Source organism: Corvus cornix, chromosome 5 (genome assembly GCF_000738735.6).
Source record: "Corvus cornix cornix isolate S_Up_H32 chromosome 5, ASM73873v5, whole genome shotgun sequence".
In the NCBI taxonomy this organism is placed as follows: domain Eukaryota; kingdom Metazoa; phylum Chordata; class Aves; order Passeriformes; family Corvidae; genus Corvus; species Corvus cornix.
Genome location: NC_046335.1, coordinates 5,808,116 through 5,833,211, shown reverse-complemented (window position 1 = coordinate 5,833,211; position 25,096 = coordinate 5,808,116). Strand labels below are relative to the sequence as shown.

At 45.9% G+C, this 25,096-nt stretch overlaps 1 protein-coding gene across 2 annotated transcripts in view; it reads right to left on the bottom strand.

The window, feature by feature from the left end:
* The window catches only part of SYT16 (synaptotagmin 16), a 102,321-nt gene extending 80,230 nt beyond the window's left edge, over nucleotides 1–22,091 (bottom strand). Inside the window, exons 1-2 of one of the 2 annotated variants that reach the window (XM_039552916.1) lie at nucleotides 22,019–22,091; nucleotides 12,343–12,541 (exon numbers count right to left, since the gene is read on the bottom strand). Coding sequence is in view for 1 of the 2 variants with exons in the window: in XM_039552913.1 (XP_039408847.1) it covers nucleotides 22,019–22,031 (13 nt within the window). In the remaining variant the exon portion in view is untranslated. The remainder of the gene's footprint in view (nucleotides 1–12,342; nucleotides 12,542–22,018) is intronic. The other variant, XM_039552913.1, reaches the window with a different exon arrangement.
* Between the last annotated feature and the right edge of the window lie 3,005 nt (nucleotides 22,092–25,096).

Here is a 25,096-nt window from a genome sequence, read left to right as displayed (position 1 = left end):
AGGCGGCAGTGGCAATTTCCCCCCCTGACAGTCACAGGCATGACAGTGACTCTTCCATCAGCTGCACTACAGTTTGTACCCGTTGCTGAACATCTCTTGGAATTAATCTCTTTCTTCCCCAACTTCACTCTGGTTTTGCCCCACTTTCTCTCACGCCTTCCATGGATTCCTGCTTAGCTCTGCTCTTTTGCTGCTTCCCTCACAAGCTGCACGCTGCTCTCCTCTTTCCATAAACCATACACACGCTTGCAGCTGTTCCACCTCTCTCTTTCCAGATTCCCATATATTTTAAAGGCAGCTGTCAGTGCCAACTATTTACAGATGCTTGCTCCCTCGCCCACCCACATACACTCCCTGCCTTCACTTCATGAAATCCTGTTTTTCCCTTTGAATTTTTTCATCTTCTCTGGGCTCCAACTCCCATCCCTCCAAGCTGTAATTGCTCTCATGTTACTGCAGGAAAAATATTAGCGAAGTACAAAGGACTTGCTGATGCTCTGTGTTTCTAGGATGCATCATTAGCAGCCTTGAGCTGAGACATGCCGGGCTGCAAACTGCTTTGGCTCACTTCACCCTTGTATCCCTGGAAGAAATAAGCAACCTCAGAGCTATCCAATTTGTTTAATATCAAGTCCACATGTACTGAGTTTTAATGATGTGGATTGTCATTCTGAATTGCAAGGGAACAAAAAGTGACCACCTACATTCACTGTGTTCACAGCTACCTTCCGTAATTGAATTTCCACAATCTTGCAAATCGCAGAAAGACAGGTAGGGAGGGAGAAAACATTTTCCAGAAGTTCTCCACACTTAAAAGCACTTTAATTTCTGTCCGTCCACCTCGAGACTCAATTTTCCTAAGTTCTAAGTGCCTATACTTCCCATGGATTTCTGCCTGCAGAAAACTTTCTACGTTAGATAGCTGAGTCTAAAGAGCCTCAAATTAAGGTACTGCAAGATAGGAGGGGGGATTACAATAAACCATTAAGCAGGAAAGGAGAGAGAGTGATGAAAATGGTTTTTTTAAAAAAATTTAAAACCAAGGATATATCAGGAATATAATGTCATAGTTTAAAATGGACAAAACCAAGAATACCAAATCTGAAAAAAATCAGCATGTGACAAAATATGAACTAAACAAGAAAAAAACACATTTTGATCTCATATTTGATCTCCCCGGAAAATTTATAGTGGAGCAAAAGTTCTTCCCAACTGCCCCCTTAGCAGAAATGCTGTTGAAGCAAGACTGAAACTACAGACAGATCAGACACTGCAACAGCTTCAGTTGCTGAGGAAATGGCACCCACACACTCCTCTTTATCTTTAAAGATGTGGGCCTTGTGTTTCCTCTCTCTCTTCAGATACCTTTTGCAGGCAGGTTGAGCCATCAGCTTCCATATGGTGCTTTACCTTCTACAAGACAGGTCCAGGGAAAGTCACATTCCTGCTCTTTAGCGCAGAGGGTTGCTGCACAGATTGCATGGAGATGGAGAAGTGCCCAGGCTAAAAAGTGGTTTCCAGCATCCTGGGCCAACTTGGGCCGTCACTTGGTAGGCAAGCTGTAGAAACTTCTGCTTCTGCTAACCTCATTTCCCCCAGCCAAGCCTTCCAGACAGGCTCAGAGGATGCTGACTCCATGCACAGGATCTCTGTGCCATTCCAAGGCAGATGCCCTCAGCCAGCAGCATCTGTGCTGCCTCTGCCCTTGGCAGGTGCTGGCAGGAAACCGGGACAGACGCCGGTTCCACTTTTCTCCTTCGCTTTCCCGACAGGTCTGCAGAGACAGCCGGGAGGGCTGTGCCCACAGGGAGTGCTGCCTGCCCTGCCTGCTGCTGCTGGGGCTGCTCTGCCTGGGGCAGGAACACCACAGAGCACCACACACGGCCACCAGTGGGACACAGAGGGCAAGGTCCTCATCTGCCACTCTCATTCTCCCAAATCCTCAGCAACTTCGCAAAAATTACTACTTCTGCTTATTCTTCTGCTTGAGCAGACGTCTCCAGTCAGTGCTGTGTGCCTGCACAGTGATTCTCCCTCTCTAGGGCTCTTACAAGGGCACGCAGGAGAGGGAGAAGGGAAAACACTATGGGGCTTGTGGCCTGTCCCAGTCTGGCCACCCATGGCTTGTGAAAGACATGAGGAGTGAGCAGCAGATGATGACAGGCAGGAATAAAAGTGGAGTATCAGATAAAGAAGAATTTCTTCCAGTCTCTCCATTAAATTGCATACACATAAGCCAACGGAATGCACACACCGCTCCATTTAATGGCCAAAGCATTCACCAGGAATGGGCCTTGCAGCTCCCTTGACAGGGCAGAAAAGGAGGAACCAGTAGTACCTGGTCCTAACTCCCCTCCAGAGAGCCAAAAGCATATTTCCCCAGTGGCACCCAGGGGCTGCTGCAGCAGTGACAGGCCAGATCTTTGGTCGGATCAGGCAGGAATTGCTCTGCAGGCCAGAGTGGCACAACTCAGGGGGGTTGCCAAGGGGAAGCCGTGGCACATACAGCAACCCCAATAACATCAGCAGGCCCTGCACCTTCCCAGAGCAGCCTGCTAAAACCTGCAGCCTGCTAAAACCTGGAGCCTGCAGAGCCCAAACCACTGCTCCTGACAAGGGTCCGTGCCAGGACAGTGGGCAAAAGGAATCTATTCATCCCTCAGGAGCACCACACATCTACAACCCCTCTAACACCCAGTATGACCCTCCAGCTACATGCACAGCTATCACCTTTCCAGACTGGGATGGGAGTAGACAGAACATGGGGTTTGGCTGCCTTCAGATGATATCTACAGCCCACCACTGCTGTGGTCCTGTACGATCATCCCTTGGCATGATAATTAACATGTGGACTCAGCAGATATTCATGATCTGGGCTGGTGTTTGACAATCCAAGTGTAAAACAAGCAGTGGCTGGACAGAGCAGGCTGGGAAAACACGTGGCATGCCAGATGCTCATCAGCACAAGGTCACTATTGCCTGACTTTTCTTCACCAGTGGCAACCACATGGTTGGACCACCTAAACTTGCTTTGAACTGTCATAAATATATTCCACCCAGTGATCCAGCATCACTCTTTACCAAACCACAAGGTAGGAAGAACAGTGGGAAAGGCACAGGAAGAAGCTGCACACCAATACTGGTGGCATGGACAGAAATCAGGACCTAATTTGCCTGTTTGATTAGGTTAATGAAGAGGTATCATTAACACCTTTCACTTTTTCCTGTAACTCTGTATAAAGCCATAGACAACGCAATCCCTACTTCTTTGATCAAAGCAGTGTTAATTATTTCAGTTCACAGCATGTTTCTACCCTCAGTTCAGCAACAGCCTTGACTTGTTCCTTAAAAATTTAACAATAATAGTATTCCTGGCCTCACCCTAGGGCAGCAATTTCCTGGCAGTGCTGGATAGAGTGTACAGTCAGCACTACCCACAGCAGCCTGCCTGGCAGAGGAGCAGAGCTGGGCTGGACTGGATTCAAAGGCAGCGCTCGGCTGAGGAGATGGTGAGACAGAAATCATCAATTCTGACAACAGCCAGGTGGAAAAACAGGAGTTCCCACAGAGCTTTGGGGGTACAAGGTCAGAAGATCTCAGGTTATCACATCCCCTGTTGTTCTCATGTCACTTTGGGAACGCACACGCTTTTTCAATTTTCCATATACATTGCTGATTTATTGGCTCTTCCACGGGGTTTTACAGCTTTTTCATTAAACACCAATTAAAGTAGGCAGCCAAAGTCAAGCCAGAGCTGTGCACTGAAGACACAAAAAGTCCTGAGCAAACAGTTTTTCCTTCCTCATTTTAGGTTTGAGGAAGAAAGTGACACTGGATCTAGCTGATGCTTTACCTTGTGTCTGCAGGCAGCTGCACGCAATCTTGGTGAAAATTCTTGAAAATATCATTGACAATTCCCTTCGTGTGGCTTCCTGCCCTTTTTACATACAGATATTTCAAGAACAGAGTAAAGCCTTATGCTGTCTTTTGCTAATATTCATGCATGGTGCCAGCAGAGCACCTCAGGGACACCCTGCTTTGTACCCCTCACAAAAATGCAAGCACACAACGTCTGACTGCCAGCTGAACACACCAGCAATCCATTTGCATACTTCATCACATGGCCTCCCACACCAGGCAGATCTGGAATCCTTCAGCCTTAATTTGTCATTATTTTCCTACAACTTTAAAGCCCAAAGTCAAGTTGAGATTCTCAGACAAGGGGCTGCAAGTCCTTAGGAAGCTCAGAGCATTTATCCTCTCCAGGGAACAGCTCATCACACGAGTTGCTGCCAGCAATGAAAGACAGTTAGGATTCTCCTGATTAATACAAAAGTAGCATATAAATACTTCCATCAAAAACCACTGTGTCTTATTTTCTAGACCAGGAGGAATCACATTACTGTGACTGCATCTCATGTCTGGTAGCTTACTGGGGGTAAAAAAAAAGGGACAATTTAAATGCTCAGTAAAAAATACTAAAAAAAAAAAAAGTCTGTAGAAAACACGAGACACAAGAAGATACAAAGAAAGGGGAAATAAAAAATCATTATGGATAGAAGGGAGATTATCTGATCTCTCTATCTACCAGACACAGTGCTTAAATTGCAGCAAGAAAACCCGTCAGGAGTGAGTTAGATACGATTCATCTGGATGTGGGTCAAAGGGATGGATCTGTGGTCCTGTCCAGCTTTATTTTCTGTGATTATCTGTGCTCCTCAGCACTCATAATTCAAGACACCCTCCTGGTGCTTAGTGTGCAAAGCCAGCCAAAACAGGAATTGTTTCCCATTTTGCTCAAGCTACGGAGTTTCCTCATGAAAATAATAATGCCTCCGTTTAGCCTAGGGTCCTAAACATCCAAACAAATAAGAGTAAAAAATAACCACGACTAAACAACAAAAAATAGAGTAATTCTGCAAAAAGAAAGTCAGTATTAAAATCCATTAGGCAGAGAAACACAGCATCTATCAAATTTATTGCTTGGTTTCAGGACTTGGGAAGAGTCTCTTCATTTCCTGTACCTCTTGAGTATTTACTATGTCCCCTATGAGCTAAGTCTCCTAGAGTCATTTTAATGTCATGTTCTAAGCACTTCAGTGTTGTAAATCATTGATTTTTATCTTCTTCTCCCAATCAATGCAAAGATATTTATGCTGAACACATAAAAGCACTTGACACTATAGAGAAACCAATTACACCCTGCGAGACGTTTGCTTTTGGTCATTGACATCATGGAATTATCCATTACACTTTGCACATGCCTGCCATTTACAGGAAAGCAGTGTGACCTTGCCTGCCTGAAGTTTGCATCCCTGCATCCTGGTGGAACAGGGTGGCAGGAGCTCGAAGCAGAGATGCCCATCCCTAGCTGGGGAGTGCCTGAGCTGCAGGCTGTGAAAGCTGGGTGAAATTATGAAAGGAGAAGCAGCTCTCATGTCAGCCCCACTCCTGTGCTCCTACCAGGCACTGCTTGCTCTCAGAGATGAGGTGCTGACCAGACAGATCTACTTCTGACTGCAGTCACCCTTCCCTCCACAGCCCCAGGGACAGACTGGAAATCTTCATTATTGCTCTGTGTTTGCCAGTGCTTCAAGGATGGCTCCTACATCCACCTTCTGCCAGTGTGCCAGGCAGGTCCTTCTGTCTCTTCCCACTCTCACACACCGGGCTAACAATGACTGCATTAAACTCCAGGGCAGGCACATGCTAAAGCACTTGCAAATTGCCTAGACCACCCCACCATCCCTTGTGGCTCCCATACTCCATGGCCCTGGCAGACAGGTTCAGGGGATGAGCCAGGAACCAGCCCTTTTATCTTGGCAAAACTGCAGCAGCCTTGTCAAGTCTCGGAGCGATTTGCGTTCGTGACGCCCACCAGTCCCTGTCTTGCACTTTCTACTTGTAGCAGCAGCAATTCACACCATCCCAGCAGAGCACTGATGAGTCTGTGCTCCCTGGGAAAGGACCCAGCACCAAAGGGCCTCCCAGGAGGTGCTGTCTTCCCAGCCTCACAGTACTTTCTCTCCCATGTCACCTGCTCAGTAATGGAAAGGAGCTCTCCTGCCACACTGTGACTGACACTTGGATGTGCCCTGCTGCCACACGACTTGGTGCTTTCTTTCTCACAAGTTAGACAGGAAAGTGTTTGTCTCAGCACTAAAACAGCCAGCATTATTTGAGGAATAAGTGTGTTGAACAAGACCATGCAGGAGAGTGCTGTACCTTCCCTAGCACTGCTGCCGACTTTGCCTTTCCATTTCAGGTGCTCAGATTTTCTCTGAAGTTGGCGCACACCTGTAGCTCCAGCAGGTGAGGAACAGCCCTCACAATTTGCTCAAGTGAACTGCACTTCATTTTAAAACCTTGGTAAGATCTTCCAGTGTAGAAAGTAACGCCAGTGAAGTTGGGGAGCTGTGATGGTTACGTCTGACCCAGCCTGTAAGCCATGAGCACAATTTTAATGAGAGTATATAAATATATAGAGAGGGAATATTACCCTCCAAATCCTTCTCCCTTCTTGCAAGAGCAAGAATTACAAAAGCAGTGACACCAGGAGAAGCCTTAGGGCCTAGAGTCATCATGTTTGATTCTCTGAGTTCCCAACTGACCCAGCTGAGTGAGGCAGAACTATCTCTCATTAGTAGAACAATTAACTTTCTGTGTGCCCAGGCACTGCTTATACTGAATCTATCTCAAGTTTCTGGACTTTTCCTTAGAGAGTGTTGGGGTTTTTATCTCTTGCTGTTAAAACAGGCAGAATTCAGCCAAGTTCACTGCAGATCACTCCCATTAACAGGAGGCCAAATCGCTCAGGGGAAAAAGGGGAATAAAAACCACCACTGCGTTTAAAGGCTGACAACCATATTGTGACCCTCAAATTTTAGGAAAAATAAAATCCCTCCTCCCTGTTATTCACCCAGTTCTGAACACCTGGAGCATCAGGCAGTCACAGGAATGGTGTGAGGACACGAAGCAGAAAAGATGGCCCTTATTTTAAAGAAATACAAAAGAGCACAAAAGAAATGCTAATGACAAGAACTTGCAGCATATCAATTCAATGGCATTAAGCCCGTTGGCTATCTCTCTTCTCCAAAAATCAAAGCAGTCTTAAATAATAACTGTATGAAATTAAGCTGATTTCATACTCTTTAATCTAAATGAAGACAGCACACATGGCTCAGTTTTAAACCATAGAGGAAATAACAAGCTTCATTCAGAAGGAGGGTGTGTAGACAGAAATTTGGCATCATTCTGTTAATCTGCTTTACAGTCATACCTAATTAGGAAACACATAGGGAAATTAATTGGTACAAACATAAACTAGCAGTAATCTCTACTGCAATAACACCTATGCAGCATTCATCAGGCAGCAGCCAATCTGGTTCAAAAAATCTGTTACCAACAGGTCTCCTACTTGACAATGCTACATTTTGGTGTCTGAAAACCAGGGTGGTCTGACAGGCAGCTTGTTCAATTCACCTGGACAAACACCACCAGCAGCAGCTCTTCCAAAAGCTGGAAAGAACCTGGATAGGTACTGCTGCAAAAAGAGAAAAAGTTATGGTAGAACTGTGGCATTTGTAGGTCTCATGTACCTTCTCTTTAAAGGCAGAACTGAAGAAAATAAAGCAGATAGAAGGGAGAGAGGAAACACTGTGTATTTTTTTTTTTAATGTATTATTCTGGAAGTATGTATAAGCAATTTTCCTTGCCTCAGATTGAAATGAGAGCATTTGATTTTTCACCTCAGTTATGTAAAGTCCCCTCTCTGTTATCCACAGCCCTTCCTTTCCTCTCATCGTCTCTAATTTTCACAGGTGAACAAGATGTACTCTATTTAGAAAACAAACAAATATGTATTTAAAAAGCATCAGTTATCTAATGCTGAGCCCACATACAGATCTTTTTCATTCAGCCAGAGCAACTGCTTGGGATCATCTCCCCTCTCCTGTTGTGAAAGGCAGTCAATTTTAATTTGGAAGAAGTATTGCTACCATGAAAGCGAATAGAAATCCATCATGTGCTGCCTTACAGAGGGGTCAGAGCACAGTCCTGGCTCCAGCACTTCTCTGCTGGATTTCAGCACTGGTTCCTCCACGTCCAGCACTGAACAACCCCCTGTCCACATGAGCAGCACAGTCCACACAGACTGGAGACCTGAACTCCCACACGGAGCAAAAATCCACGCCAAATGCTCACTAAATAATCAGCCAGCCATACATAAGCTGTTTATGGGGTAGCAAGGAGCTACCGACCCCTTCTGACAGCAGGAGCAGCCTCCAGGTTGTGGCTCGACATCCTGAAGAACAGGTTGACACCCTGAATCACCACCCTGCCACTCTGGATGCAGCCTTGGAACATTATCAGTAGGCAGGTGTGTGTGGCACATCTGAGCTCCCACCTGAAGTGAATTCGAAACCTCCCAGCACAGGGAAATTTTGCTTCAAGCTGTGCTCTGCTGCTCTGCTGACACAATGATTTATTGATTTACCTCTGTGCAAGGAAAACAGGAGCACCTCCAGTCAAAGGATGTGTTGCATTATAAGGTTGTGCTGGAGAAGGGGAAAAACAGTGTAAAAACAAACAGTTCTTTTGTGGACTCTGCTAGAAGCACAGGAGGGATGAGCTTTGGTTTGTTTGTTTCCTTAAATCGTACACAAATATTGTACTTTCTTTTTTTTCAAGAGATTAAAAGCTTTTCAGAATTAGTACAGCCACTCTAATGTTCAAAGCTCCTCTAAAAAGAGGGCCAAGCCTTCTTGGTACAAAAAGTTTTCATCTATCAAAATTTTCTGTGAAATAACAAAAACTTCTGCTTAATTCGGTTTTATTTTTATCTATTTTAAGCAATCATCCTGCAGAGTAAGATTCCTATGAGCAAATTCTGGAGGCACTCCCATCACAGGGATGCTGCGCTGCCCTCTAGAGCCTCTCTCACTTTCTCATTCCAGCATCTAGGCAAAAATTCTTACAGAATTGGCTCTAAAGACACCACAGAGGGGAGTGCTGTCTACCAGATATGCGGCACAGCCAGTAATTAAGACAAGAATTCAGACTCAAACTCTTCAGGTGGTTGTCAGTGTATTTTGGACAATATTTCACCTGTCCCTGCCTCTATTTAGGAAGGCACTTCTGTGAAATACAGTATTGCATTTTAGGAAGGACTTTCAATATCAGCATCTCTATCTCCTATAGAAATAAATATGCTAACAAAGAGAAAAATAAATATTGTATTTTTAATGACTTGCTCCTTTCCCCAAAGCCACAACTATTCCTGCAACTCGGATCCCAGAACGAAGAATCTACCTGACCCTGTCAAGATGGAAAATTGCTGCACTCAGACCTGCTACATCCAAACTCTGTGCAGTGCTAGAGAATGATGGATATTGCTCCTGTGAGTGTTTTGCTTTGATTTTAAATTAGTTTTAGCGCCTTTCTCTCAGATTCATAATGAAAGATCCTCCAACACAGCTCACTAGCATACCTACATACCCACCTTCAAGCAGCTGACTGTAATAATGTTTTCCATTCATAATCCAGCAAGGAGAGGATAAAACATACCTTAACCCTAACACATCAAACTACAGAAAATACCTCTGTCAATATCACATCCTAACAGCCACACAGACACATTTGCATCACCCTTGTAGCAGGAGGTGGACTGGTACACCTCATCCTTCTCCTCTGGGATTGGCAGAGCATCTTCCACACATCATTCCAGACCTCCTGCTTCAACCCACATACTGCCCCAACAGGTGATATCTGCCTTGCTGTCCTGAAAGACACAATTTTGCCCACAAAAAGGGGATGAAATGAGGACAGGACCTGTTTGGTTTGGTTTGTCACTGCCCACATCAAACTACACAAATGGCTGTGGGAGATGATTCATTCCAAGTGCGTAACAGGACACATGCCTGAAGGGACACAGACACACCAAATACCCTTCAAAGAGCACAGAGACGTGGCTGAGCCACCCTCCTGCTGTCGATTAGCAGCTGCCTGCTGACCTTTGCAGCACCACAGCAGCAACACTGAGATCAGCAACACTGAGGAGAAGGCCTCTGCTTCATGAGCCACAGGGAAAAGGGAGCAGGAATAAGGAGCACGGAAAAAGAAAATAAGAATAAGGAGCAGGAAAAAGAAAAAAAAAAATGGAAAGAATGGTTGCCCAGTTGCTAAGAGATGTTGGGAGTTACAAAACCAGGACTGTTGGGACCCTCTCAAGGTAGTTTGAGTTTATATTCAGACTTACAGAGCCACAGGAAATGAAGCATCTCTAGAAGATGGTCCTGTACACTGCCCAGACAAACTGCTGGGTGACAGTGGGAACATCAAGGACTGCATTTTGTGCATGCCATTTCAAATCACAGAGGAAAGGGGCACAGGACATGGCTCTTAAATGTTTTTCTGGCTACATGCCAGCATCTGGAAGAGGACTGAGGTCTCAGAAAGGTATCACGATCTCTTAGTCTCCAGCAAACCTCACAAAAGAGTCAAGAATTTGGGGAGTTTGTGTTATTCTCTGAAGTTTACCTGTTTTTCCGAACACCACATCATCTCTGCTGTACCCTGTCCCACCAAGCTTGAGCTTGCATGGAAATTACAGCACATTAAACTCACTCCATGGCCTAACTAAAGCACCTTGAGTGACACTGAGCCTGCTCAGGAGATCTTCTATCTCCTTTTCTATTAAAGTCAGAAAAGATTACCCGTCAGCTAAAAGACACACTCTGCTGGGTGTCACAAACACAGCTCTGAAGTCTTCAGCTTAGCAAGGCTCAGTGTAACCAAATCCCTGCTCCCTCTCATGACACATGACAAACTTACTCTACAGCTTACTCTCTCTGCCTCTCTCCTCCAGACTGGATCCCCAGGACTGCCCTTAGCTATCTCCTAGTTTGGGTCCAAGCTTGGCTCGTTCTGAGGCCTCTCAGGTGGAAGGAGTTTGCTCTTGACAAAGACCTCACTGTCAGGAACAAGATGTGAATGGACAAATGTGTCCTCATGTTTTAAATGCTTCCCAGTCCTCCTGAAAGTGTTACATTCCTTTGGCTTATCCATCTTCACCTGCACTCCCTTATCTTCTTCTCTGTCCTCAGAGATGTACTGCAACCTCTATCCAAGACAAAGTTGGAAAGCTTTTAAGTTGGCCAAATGTACATCACACTGAGTCACACTCAATTAACCTAATCAAGTATTTCTCTTATCAAAACATACGTTTCTGGGCTGGCAGTTTCTGACTCAACCACAACTCATTCAATCTTAAGGAAAAACCATTAGAAAAACCATCTGTTCTCTTTAAATAGAGAAGCTATTTTTGCATTCACAATGAGCCCAAGTAATTATAAAACAAGTGGAGTGGGTTTCAAAAAGAAAAATAAAAAGGGAGGGTAGGACAGCTGTTACCTTGTGATTATCACGGTACTAACGCATTTCTAGCCATGTGAAGTTCAGGCCTTACTCTCCTCACCCTATTATGCAACACATAACCTATTATCATCCCACTAGCACAGTAAATGCTACAGGGAGGCACTGGGGGCAGAGTGCAGAAGAGTGAGATTTGGTGAATGAATATTTACATACTAGAACTGAACACCAGCAGAATCCCAAAGTTAAAGTTCTCAAAAAAGGGTTGATTCTCAAAGGAAATCAGTGACAAGGTCCCACGCAACTGCTATTTTTATGTGCCGAATTCAAGACTTCATTCCTCAAAATCATCAGTCAGTTGACACCTAATCCTAAGGGATCTGACATTTTTTGCATTAAAATTCCCCGGGCACCCACCTGCTCACAGAAACCATGACAGCATGAACCAAAACAGCAGAACTCTTTTATACCTTATCCTCTCCGTAACCCACAGCACAGAAACTTCTGCCTACATTTCCTGCTGAGATCATCTATTACTAAAGAGATGAAGCACCATGTGAGATCATGTGGGCAGCACTCTTCCTTTCCAGCATGGCTACAAGATGGGACAGCCCTGAGGGGAAGTCCTGGCTTTGCCTAGAAGGATCTGAACCCCACCATCCTCAGTGCCCTGGCCTGTGGGGCCCTCCTGAAGAATTAACTCTCAGTACACCCTGCTGAAGCTGCTCCTTTTAAATGTTCAGTGGACCAAAGAGAAAGGCCAGAGAAGCACAAGTCCATTGCGAACTCCATTGTGAAAGAGTTTCCTGACCTAAGGCAATCTTGACTTTTTGCTCATGCTCCAGTGGTTGCTGCTGCCAAGCACAGAGAACATGGACAGCAGTTCAGGAGTGTGAAGACTCCTCTTTCCAGTCCAAGAAAGGGGCACATTCCCCCTCTTTGCTGCTCTGCCTTTCACATTGACTGACTTACAGCAATCCACACAAGCTGCTGGCTGCAGGGCTTCCCATGGAGACACCAGGCTGGTCACTGGATCTGTGTGACTCTTCTGTCTGAGGGCTGACAAAAGCTCCTCATGGATCTCGCTGCAGTGTCTGGGAAGGAAACATTCCTTCAGCGTCTCCAGCTCTTGAGTGAGTAAGCCCAGCACAACTCCCAGTTTTCCATTGCCCTGGAGGGAGATAGGGGAAGTGAAGAGGGTGAAGAACTGAACCAAAAAAGCAAGGAAGCAACAGGAAGGCAAATGGGGAGAAGAGCAGCTCTGGAGGTCTGCCCTTGTGCCTTCAGCAGGGCAAATAAATGACAACATACTCTGTGTAGTCATTGCTGTGGGAGCACTGCAAACAAATGTGCTCACTAGAATCACTCCTTCCCTCCTTGAGATTGCCCATTGGGAAATCTTTTTCCATTCCTTTTCCTCTAAAAGGGGAACCTGGAGCTCTGTTCCCAGAGTTGCTAGCACATTTAAGTTATTTGGTGTTTTTCTTAACTCTAACACTTGGACCCAAGTTAACACAAAAGAGAAGGTCAGCTTTGTTTTATACTTTTGTTTCTAGGTCATGTTTTTGCAGGAGAAATATGTGGAAACCAGAGGTAAGCAGAGTGAAGGTCAGAGTCAACCAGGACGTGTGTGCTTTTTGAGACTTAAAACTACTGATTTGTCAACATCACTTTACGGGGTTGGCAGGCCTGGGCCGAGGAACAAGTGGCAACTGTGTCACCTTGACACCTTCACAGAGCCTGAAGGATGTAATTCTTGATAGGACAAGGAATAATGGCTTCAAACTGAAAGAGAGTACATTTAGATTAGATATTAAGAAAAAATTCTTGGCTCTGAGGGTGCTGAGGCCCTGGCACAGGTTGCCCAGAGAAGCTGTGGATGCCCCAGCCATGGAAGTGTTCCAGGCCAGGTTGGATGGGGCTTGGAGTAACCTGGGATAGTGGAAGGTGTCCTTGCCCACGGCAGGGGAGTACAAATGAGATGAGATTAGATGATCTTTAAGGTCCCTTCCAACTCAAACCATTCTGTGACTCAAGACACACCTAAACCAATTTTCAGAGTGGCAAGGAACAGCACATCTCCTGCCTCCTCTGCCCCACTTGGCCTTCACAGCACAGACCCCAGCATGCCCCAGTGATAAAGAGGAAATCCACGAGCAGCACCAAACCAGGACACACTGACCTGTACCAGCATAGACAGTACAGTTTGAGGGCTCCTCCTTCAGGTACAACTTTCCATCTGTCTTTGCTAAATTACAGCTCTCTGGTCATTTTGTCATTTGGGACAGATCACATAATCACAGGTACAACTTTCCATTTGTCTTTGCTAAATTACAGCTCTCTGGTCATTTTGTCATTTGGGACAGATCACATAATGTGTTCCTGGGTAATGAAGAAGGTGAGGTTGCCAGTATTTGGGCTAAAATGAGAAGACCATCAGATGCAGTCAAGACTCTGTAACTGAGTGGTGGGATCACTATTTTGCCACCCATGAAGTGCCCCTTACACATGGGTCTTATGAATTGGTAAATATAGATATGTAATTAATACACCATTAGGTGCACATCATGTGGTTCAGTCCATGACAACACTGGCACGTGGCTCTTGGAGCCAGGCAGGATGACCACCCTGATATAGACAGGAAAAACCTGCAGAATGTCAGATCCCTTCTGTGAACTGCCTTAAAAAACATGGCAGAACTGCCCAACGCAAATGACAGGAACAGAAATACTCCTTAATTTGTTCACAGGCTGTCTGCTGACTTCAGCATGAAATGCACTCTGCTCCCATTGAAAACTCTGTGATAGGACAATCATACAAAATCCAAGTTGAGCTGCGGAAACAGTTATTACTGTTATACTGAAATGCAGGGAGCAAACCAGGTAATTCAAACTGCAGAACAAAACCCAAAGCTGCAAAATGCGGTGAGCATTTGTACATCTCATCTATTACAGCTTCAGTAAAACCTCAACAAGCATTTACTCTGAAGTACAGCAGCAGAACCTCCTGGGCTAATTTTTCAGTAGGGCTCTCAGCACATCTGTATCCCCCACAGGATGACCAATGAATATGATTGCAGTGTCAGTGTTATAGAAATTCTGAAGTCATTTTTGCACCTGGCAAATAAAATAATTTGTAACTATACGCATGTTTCATGGAGCGTGCACATTTTTTAAGACTTTAAAGGCAACTATCACAACTTCACCAACTAAATTCTACACCCTCATCAAACACTAACAGGTATTTTACCTAAACGTGTAGATCTGAAGTAAATCATGAGGCAAAAATATCAGCTGCTATAACAAATAACCTTCTAGTCCTTGTGGCAATGAAAAAAAAACCTTCTTTCTTTCTATCTGCTCCTCTGGAGAGAAACTCAGGAGATTTCAGGTGCTGCAAAACAAGAAAGAGGACAAAACCCTCCCACATACAAAGCATTTTGTGTGATTTCTATGGTGATTGTGTTGTTCTTCAGGGTTGACTCAAAGTTTTTAAGCACAAAGCATAACCAAGGCACATTATGCAAAACGGGTTTCAGACAACAAACCTTCTTAAGTATTTTCAACAAAAGTTATTGATGGAAAATGTTGGTTCAAAAGAGCCACTAAGAAACAAGAGAGAAGAACCACCCACTCTAGAACAGCGCTTCATGCCCCACTGCCATTGTCTGATAAAGATATAACAAATTCTTTGCTGCAGACAACATCATCAGATCCCAATAGTTGCCTTTAAACAGTGGCCCAAATGCTTATCTTGAGATTAAATTCACATTGCCAGCAGGAATCAGCATTGTGTAGATGCCTTCTATTTGCAGAATCCCTCTCCCCACACTGGAAGAAATACTGCTTAGGAAAAAAGAAAGTACCACACTGAAAAGCAATAAATTCTCTTAGAAAGCTCTCTTCTTTCAATTGCAGTGAGACACCACTAGGGCCTGAGTAGATCTGTGTTAAAATCACTGGATTTTTGTTCAGCTACTAAACATTTTTGTTTCCACTGTACAAGCACTTTGTTGTCAGAATAATGTGATGGGAAAGATTTGGGGGACTTTTTTTTTTAATTTACGTACATTATCTGAATATGCTCCCTAAACACTTCTGAGATGTAAACCACATTTTGATTTTCCACATTTTTATAAGAAGTGCTTAATTGTTTCAAAACTCTGGTTTTGACCCAAAATAAGTAGTTCTGGCATCTGCAAACCTGGTTTTTTTTGTTTTTTTTTTTTGAATAACAGAAATCTTAAAACATGCCTGCCAGCTGTAGGAGTAAGCACCATCTGCAAGTTTCTAGATGCTTTCAAACCCTATCAAAGCCAATGAAGGTTAATTAGGACTGACTCTCCTCTCCTTGGAGGCACCCAGTATCTTGTGCATTTGAGTTATATCATCATCATCATCATAAATTTCATTACAGAGCACTATAGAAACAGCACAGGCCAACAGGAAGGGGAAGCAAAACCTCCACAGTCTCAAAGTCAGCATCAGAGCAAGGTCTGGTCCAGTGGAAGGTGTCCCTGCCCGTGGCAGAGGAGTTGGAATTAGATGATCTTTCAGGCCCCTTCCAACACAAACCATTATAGGATTCTATGGCTGATGCCCAGCGCAAGTCCCAGCTGTGCCCCCTGCAAGGGGCCATGAGAGGTGCTTGTGAAACAGAGGGGTCAGAACGGTGTGAGGTACCCTAAGAGAGGAAATAAACCTGCCCCATTCCATCCCTGCCCTTCCCCAGGGCCACTCAGGGACCCTGCACTCCTCTCACAGGGTGCTGTCTCCAGGGAGCAGCACGCAGGTGATTGCAAGCCAGAAACAGGGACTGTGTTAATGGAAAGATGCCACCCATCTGCTCCACACAGACACACGGAGGAACAAGTGTCATTTTGTGGGTTTGCTTGCAGGGTGGGCTCTGCAATACCCTCCCAGTACCCTTTCTTTGGCCAGCACTCTCTCTGCCCTCCCCAACCCATCAGTTGCTCCTGATGTAATCAGAGAGACTGTTCTTGAGATCATATCCCTCTTGGTGCTGCTCTTCTCAGGACATCACAAATGGCATCTTGTTTCCCTCATACCCACTGAGAAGGCTGCCACAAGGTCACTTTTCATTGCCTTAACCAAGTCCTGCAGCTGCTGATGGGTAACACTGGCAATTTTAACAACTGTTTACCCACTCATTTAACCCTCCAACACAAAGCCAGTCTATCTTAAACATAAAAAGGAAGATATCCAAGAAGTTAATTCTGGATAGCACAGGCAACAGAGTATCCCTGATTGATTAAAACACGCCTGATTGGATTTGATTACAGCCACTGTCACAGGCTGGGTGTATATGTGTCTGGTTGATAACCATATTCTCCTCTGATTGGGAGTTCATCTCCCAAAACTACACAAAGAGAGGTCTGTGCAAAGTCAGAGTGCCTAAATAACAACCAACCACACCAGTCTATAGAGGTAGTGGCTTGCCAGCTCTGAGACAGCTTAGACTCAAGCCCTTGCTGAATAATTGATCAAACTTTCTCCATGCACAACCAGAGCCATCAACAACAGATCACACAAATGGGACAGGAACACAAAGTCTCCTTAACAGCTGCTCAGCCCCATCAGTCGTGACAACAACCTACGTAAGGCACATCAGAGGCTGCTTTCAAAATAAAGCCACCTGATGTTTTTAGAAACATCCCCTGACAACTATGACTGCTCCTGTTTACTTAAGAGCTGTCTGTACATCTGAGCAGCACCATCGAAGCACATACCCAGATGGAACTCACTTGTTTCCCATGTGCACAGGAAGCAAAAGAACACTCCAAGAAGGCAAATAAACACCCCAGACTCCTGCAGATGGGTCCTTCAGGAAGGGCTGGCATCATTACTTGGAGCAAAGGCAAGGCACGGTGCTGCACTTCCCAAAACCTGATGCAGCTGGAAGCGCTCTCGCTGCCACAGCGCTTCCAGCGCATCCTCAGCCACACCACACCCGCAGCTCTTCCTCCATAATTACCCCTCTGCACCGAACAGGGCCCATTTCAGGGTGACCTAAGCATATCAAACCATGGCTACAGCCATCAGCAGCACAGCTCTGGGGATACATTTGGTTTAAGGTGTCCTGCAAGCTCAAAAACATTTGGTTTGGTAACTCATTTCTTGTCTTCAAAGCTCTAAAAACGTTATTAAAAGCCTGGCTGTTGGATCCACAAGCCCAGCAGCCCTTTAGCTTTTGAATGCTCTCTGCACCTCTGTAACTGCAGCCCACTCCTTCAGCAAAGCCCCCTCCATCCTCTCCTCCAAGGCATATAAAGTTGCCTATCTCTGTGAAAAACAAACTCTCCTCAGAGGCTGCGTCCCTGGAGAATACCCCCCCTACCTTGAATCAAAACAGGAAGGAAACAGATTTTAAATGTTCTCCTATTTACGTTGAAGTCTGACTGTGTGCCTGAATGTTTTCTCACGGGGACAGGTGTATATGCACAAATACAGGCTCTTTGTAAAAGTACCTGTGTTTCACATATTTAGAAAAGCACACAAGTGCAATCAATATTTTCCACAAAGCAGGCATTTTTTAAGATTTGCTTTCAACACAGCCAGGTGTGATGCAGGTCTGTCTGTTATTAGCAAGAATTTAAGCAAATGAAACACAAGAGGAAAACCAAAACTGAGATACAATGACATGAGCTTTCAAATGGATGCCAGTATACTCCCAGTGTTTAAAAACTACTCTGAACAGTCATGTGTATGTCTCCTCTTTTAAATATATTCTCTTGGGAGATATTTGATTTTAAAATATACAGGATGGTCTTAATATTATGAGGATACCATCAAATCATGAAATCATTTAGATTGGAAAAGACCTCTAAGATCACCAAGCCCACCCAGCACTGCCAAGCCCACCACTAAACCACATCCCCAAGTGCCACACCTACATGTCTTTTAAATACCTCCAGGGATGGTGACTCCACCACTGCCCTGGGCAGTCTATTCCTATGTTTCACAACCCTTTACATTAAAAAGGTTTTCCTAATATCCAACCTAAACCTCTCCTGGCACAGCTTGAGGCCATTTCCTCTTGTCCTGTCCCTTGTTCCCTGGGAGCAGAGCCCGACCTGCACGAGCTCCACCCTCCTGTTGGGGAATTGCAGAGAGTGATAAAGTCGCCCCTGAGCCTCCTTTTGTCCAGGCTGAAGCCCCTCCAGCTCCCTCAGCTGCTCCTCATCAGACTTGTGCTCCAGACCCTTCCCCAGCTCCCTTCCCTTCTCTGGACATGCTCCAGCCCCTCAAGGTCTTCCTTGTCATGACAGGCCCAAAACTGAATGCAGGATTTGAGGTGTAGCCTCACCAGTGAGAGTACAGAGGGACCATCACTGCTCTGGTCCCACTGGCCACACTATTCCTGACACAGGCCAGGTGCCATTGGCCTTCTTGCCACCTGGGCACACCTGGCTCATGTTCATTGCTGCCAACACCCCCAGGTCCTTTTCCTCCAGGCAGCTTCCCAGCCACTCTTCCCACAGCCTGTAGCGGTACATGGGGTTGTTGTGACCCAGGTGTAGGCCCTGGCACTTCACCTTGTGGTCTCATACAATTGGCCTTGGTCCATCAACCCAGCCTGTTCACATCCCTCTGCAGAGCCTTCCTTCCCTCCAGCAGATCAACACTCCCACCCAAATTGATGTTGTCACCAACACACTCAATCCCCTCATCCAGGCCATCAATAAAGGGCTGAACAGGACTGGCCCCAGTACTGAGGTGTAGGGGACACCCCAGGTGACCGCACACCAACTGCATGTGACACCGTTCCCCACCACTCCCTGGACCCAGCCATCCAGCCAGTTTTTTACCCACCAAAGAATGCACTGGTCCAAGCCATGAGCAGACAGTTTCTCCGGGAGAAAGCTGTGAAAATGGTGTCGAAGTCTTTATGAAAGTCCAGGTAGACAACGTCCACAGCATTTTCCTTATCTGCTACGTGTGTCTCCTTGCCATAGAAGGAGATCGGGTCAGTTAAGCAGGGCCTGCCTGCCATAAACCCCCTCTGGCCAGGCCTGTCACTTGGCTGCCCTGTACGTGCCGTGGGATGGCACTCAAGGTGATCTGCTCCGTGACCTTCCCTGATACCGAGGTCAGACTGACAGGCCTGTAGCTTTCCAGATCCTCCCTCCAGCCCTTCTTGAGGATGGGTGTCACATTTGCTATCTTCCAGTCTCCTGGGGCCTCCCTGGTTAGCTAGAGCTGCTGGTAAATGATGAAAAGTGGCTATGTGAACATTTCCACCTCCTCTTTCATTGCCCTGGGTGGATCTTATCATGCCCCACAGACCTGTGTATAGCAGGTGACTATTTCCCCTTGGATTATGGGGGCTTCATGCCATTTTTCATCCCTGTCTTCCAGCTCAGGAGACTGGGCAGCTTGAGAACAACTGATCTTACTATTAAAGACTGAAGTAAAGAAGGCATTAGGTACCTCAGCCTTTTCTTCATCCTTTGTTACTGTTTCCCCCCACATCCAAAGGATGTGGGTTCTCCTTTTATTGCACATATATATAAACATTACTTACTGTCTTTTACAGTAGCAGCCAGATTAAGTCCTAATCAGGTTTTGGCCCTTCTGATTTTCCCCTTGCATAACCTCACAACATTCTTCCAGTCCTCCTGAGATGCCTGCCCCTTCTTCCACAGGTGGAAGACTCTCTTTTTATCCCTGAGTTCCAGACAGAGTTTTCTATTCAGCCAGGCCAGTCTCCTTCCCCACTGGCTCATCTTTCAGCACTTGGGATGGTCTGTTCCTGCACCTTTAATTAAAACCATTAGAAATGTATTCAAATGATCCACAGTTCTGTTTGGCACTCACCTGAACTCTGTCCAAGCTAAACTCATTTCCAACTGTGCTGAAGCCATAGTTACTGGAAACCAAACTTCCCTCACTTCTGATCCTTGAGCCAGCAGGAATGATGAATAATTAAGCAATTAAACCAGAGCAGACAGCTGTAAAATAGATCTCTGATCACCTCAAGTCATCACTGCCACCTCTTCTGGCAGCCCAGAAACACAGAGAAGGAGAGACTGTCTGGCTCTTTTGCCCTTCCCAGACGAACAGCTCTGACACAAGGACAGTAGTGGACACTACCTGAGCTCTCAGGATGCCTCTGCTCCTCTCAAAGCTCCCCAGACAAGAGAATCTCCCGGCCCTGCTGATGGTGCCACTGCTCCATCCAAGTACAGGAAAGGCTGGCATCTGCTGAGGTTGGATATAAAACCAAACAGAACAATCCAGATTTTCCCACTCCAATAAAAATCATAGCTTATATCTAAGTGGAATTTAATACAAGTACACCAAGTCCAAGGAATGACAATTTATTCATTTTAACATCAGGCTTCCCTCCAGTCTCTTTCATTTCAGGTTATTATTTCTGAATCAAAACATCTAGCAATTTTCAAACAGATGAGGAATCAACTGTCAGACACCGATCCCTGCTTTAAAAATCAAACTCATGGAAGGACAGATTCTGCAAGGTAGAAGTGTACTATTACTGCTCTAAACAAACCAGGTTAGTTCCTAATTCTCCTAAGGCCACGCTGAAGCACCAAATGACTCCATGTTGTAGAAAATCCACAACTTCACCCATCAGCCTGGGCCTTGCCTGAGATGACCCTTCCTTAGGGACACAGCCTTGAAAGAAAATGAGGAACAGCAAACACAAAGGAACATCACTAAATGGCAAAAGGGGGAGAGAAATTAGACTCCCGATTAAGTCAAATATTTTTAATAAAAAGCTCAAGTCTAGGATTTTTTCCTGAGAGCTTATAAACTGCTATAAGCCATCCTGGCATGTCTTAAAGGTTCACGCGATTATTTTCCCCAAAGCTGGTAAAAGATGTAGCAAAATCAACCTGGCAATCTTCAAGAAGCGTTGAAGTTGGCATATTTATAGTAAATCAGGAGGAGACTGCCAGGACTGTGTCTAACAGCAGCAGTTTAGGTTCAGCAACTCGCCAGTGCTGTGATCTGAAATATTAAGGGAAATACCTGGCAGCAGCACCACTGCCACAACCACGAGCTGAGCCAGGGTGGGTCAGCAACACCATCCATCAAAACAACACCCTCATCAGTCAAAAATCTGGAGGCAATCATCCCTGAAACCATTTCTATTATACTGTGGTGAGAAAACCCAACAACTCCCAGGCTCCCATACGCAGACAGGTCCCCCACGATTAGAAGAACACCTGTTCTCCGTTAATATCTCAAAAGCCGGCTTTCCTACTCCTTTATTCTCCCTAAAATTCGCGTCTGTGCACACGAACCCTTTCCGTGTGGAGCACACACGCAGCACACCCCGCCACCACTCCCTGTGAAACCCGCGGGCAGCGGCCGAGGGGCACCGCCCGCCGCCAGCCAGGGAGGGACAGAGACCCCCGAACCTCCCTTCTCCCACCCTCCGGGCCCCGCGGCGGAGGATCCCCGCCGGCACAGGGGCAGGGCCGCTGGAGCTGGGCCCGGTTTCCCCCTCCGTGCCCGTTCCCGGGGCAATCAGCATCCCTCAGCGCCCCGCTCCCATCAGCATCCCGCAGCATCCCGCAGCCCGGGCCAGCGCGGGGCGCGGCCGGTGCCCGAGCTCCCTCCTCGGGGCTGCCGCCCCCGCCCCGGGCGCCGCCCGCACTCACCGTCCGTGGCCATGGCCGCGGCCCGGCCTCCCGCGCTCGCTGCGCGGAGCGGTGCGGAGCCCCGCGGGGACGCGGCCGGCAGCGCGGAGGGTGCGCGCTGGCCCCGCACGGCGCATCCCCGCCCGGCGCGGGCAGCGGGGGAGCCGGGCGCGGCCGCGGGTCCCGCGGGGCTGCGGAAGGGAGCAGCGCTGCCTCTCCGGGGCGGCACCGGGGCCGGGGCTCTGCCACCTTTCACCCCAAAATGCGGCTTGAGGAGGGTAAGGGCTTCGCTGCTTCTTCCAAAATGTTGTACCGTATCTTTTCACGGGTCCTCAGGACTGGACTGACCGGCTGGTAGCACGTGCGAAATACAACAGGCAACCCCCACTCCCACCGGGATGGGCACTGAGAGCTCGCAGCCCTGTGTCAGAATCACCTGCTCAGCAGGGAGCACTGAGCCTATCTCTCGGATTTAATTGCTACCTCACTTTCAAAACCCACACAAAACTCTCTTATAAGAAAAAACAAGTTACTCCCCATCTCCGGTAACCCTTAGCAGCTGATGGCTGGCTCCTACGTCCTGCCTTATTTCCCATATCCAGGTTTACATTGCTGTGACTAAAGAGGAAGCAGTTTGGGGTCTGTTACAGAAAGCTCAAGCAGCTGAAAGATAATGTGGCTTTGATGGTTTCTATTGCAGCCAAACTATGTCGCAGCATAGAGACTGACCCAAGGGCTACAAAGATGGTGAAGGGCCCACAGGTGAAGCCATATGAGAGCAACCAAGGTCACTTGGTTTGTTCAGCTTGGACGAGACTGAGGGGAGACCTTTCCACAGCCTACAACTTCCTCGTGAGGGGAAGAGAGGGGTAGGCATTGATTTCTTCTCTGGTGACCAGTGACAGGACCCAAGGGAATGCCTGAGGAGATTTAGAGGCCAGAGGAGGTTTAGACTGGTATCAGGAAAAGGTTCTTCCCCCAGAGGGTGGTCAGGCACTGAACAGGCTTCCCAAGGCAGTGGGTACAGCACCAAGCCTGACAGAGTTCAATAAGCATTTGGACAATGCTTTCAGGCACATGGTGTGGATCTTGGGGTGTCCTGTGCTGGGCCAGGAGTTGGACTTCAATCATTGTTGTAGGTCCCATCCAACTTAGGATATTCTACAATTCTACGTCCTAAGTGCTAGGAGCAAGACAGAGCTTAGCACATTTTTCAGTTCCTTGTAGCTCATGAAGTTCTGCAAGTCCCACTTCCAAGTGCACACAGGTGAGGGAGAGAAATATTCCGTTAACTGGCTTAATCAGGTGCCCAGATTTGAGGACCAAGAGGAAAATGGACTGAGGAAGCCACATAGCAGGCTTTGTAAAATCTAAATAGGCAACTCCACACATAGAATGACCTTCAAAATTAAACACTCCAGAAAAGAAGGGATAAAATATCAGTGTCATTTGAAGAAACCTGCTAAGCACATGTGATGAGAGAATACAAACACTCTGCATAGGGTCCTGTTACATAAGACACGTAAGTACAATACTAGAATAAACCTTGAAGTATCCTTAGTCCTTTGGGATCTTTAGAATCCCAAAAAAAGGCAAAAAAAGAAAGCAGAAGAGAAAGAGTTTAGTCTGAAATGAAAGGGTTTAGAGTGAATGCAAGTCTTTCCAGCTTTGTAACGTATGTTTATGCAGATAGTGATTAATTAATTGTTCTCCATGTTCACTACAGTAGAGATGTGAAATTTCTAGCAACATGAATTTACTTAATAAAAGAATTTCAGTTAAGAATTTGGCCTTATAACAAACAGCAAAATCCCTTTTACTGTAGGATTCTCCAATTATTCTAGAGGTGATACCTACATCGACACCAAACTATACCCACCACAGATCTCCACTGTCATCCATGGCATTTGGAATTTTTTCCCATCACTCTCATATTGCTGTTTCAACTTCAGTTTGAAGGATGCAAAAACCTCCAGATTGAGCACAGCTGCTTACAGGAGCATTCCCAAGCTGGTATTTGAGCTAAATTTGTCCAGCCTTTTGCAATTACTTTGACTTAATTAGACTATGTTGGTTGCTTTAATAATAAGAATAAAAAATACACTGTAAACTGTCTTCCACTTAAACAGTTTCCAGGTGTTCAAGAAAAGACCATGGTCTGGTTGACAAGGTGGTGATCAGTCAAAAGCTGGACTCGATGACCCCAGAGGTCTTTTCCAAGATAATCGATTCTGTAATTCTGTAAACTGGTGTCACTTGTAGGTGTTTTAGGTTTATTTTGCTTTTCATCACCCACATTATCCTTGCTAACACTGAGCACTGGCTCAAGCCTCACTAAGAGGATCTTTTAGCTTAGCCAAAGAAATGGTGACTACTTTTGGTTGAACAGTTGTGTTTCTACCTCAGAGAAGCTTCAGCCAAAACGTACGTATTTCATTTGTTTCTGAAAACTGTAACAACATCCAGATACACACTGTCATATGGCCTCATTCCTATCCATCAGGACAGCTGGAAGTTAGGCTGGCATTACAGAGATTACATTTCCTTCCAGCTTTAAGCTACTGCAGAAGCTGAGGATACAGGCAGGAGAAGAGAATTTAGATCCCAGAAAGTCATTTACTACTACTACTGTTTGGAAGTCTAGAATTGTTGTGGTTTTTTAATGACAGCTGGTTTCTTCAATGAAACATTTTAGGAAGTCCCTCTCTTGTTTTTCAGAACCTGTAATTGCGCATCAGACTGCAGCAAGGGATTCTTTCTTTTCAAAATTACACCAGCATTGTGAAACTCTGCTTACAGCTGCCTCTAAATTCTCGGGATTACTGTTTTGAAACATCACCATGCACATAGTTAGCAGTTCTAAGTTTCTTCTTAATCATAACTTCCATTTTACATCTATGTAATTTTATAAACAAATTACAGAACATTTGTTTTCATTATTACAATATGAAAACTGCTAGTTGAATGCATCCATCCTTGTGCCTAGCCAAGCCTTTGCATGCTTTGCAAATCATTTGCAGAGGAGTGCAGGGAGGACTCATGTCACAGTGTACCAAAAATTGTGACAAATTCCATCCCTTACCCAGGTCTTAGGACGGT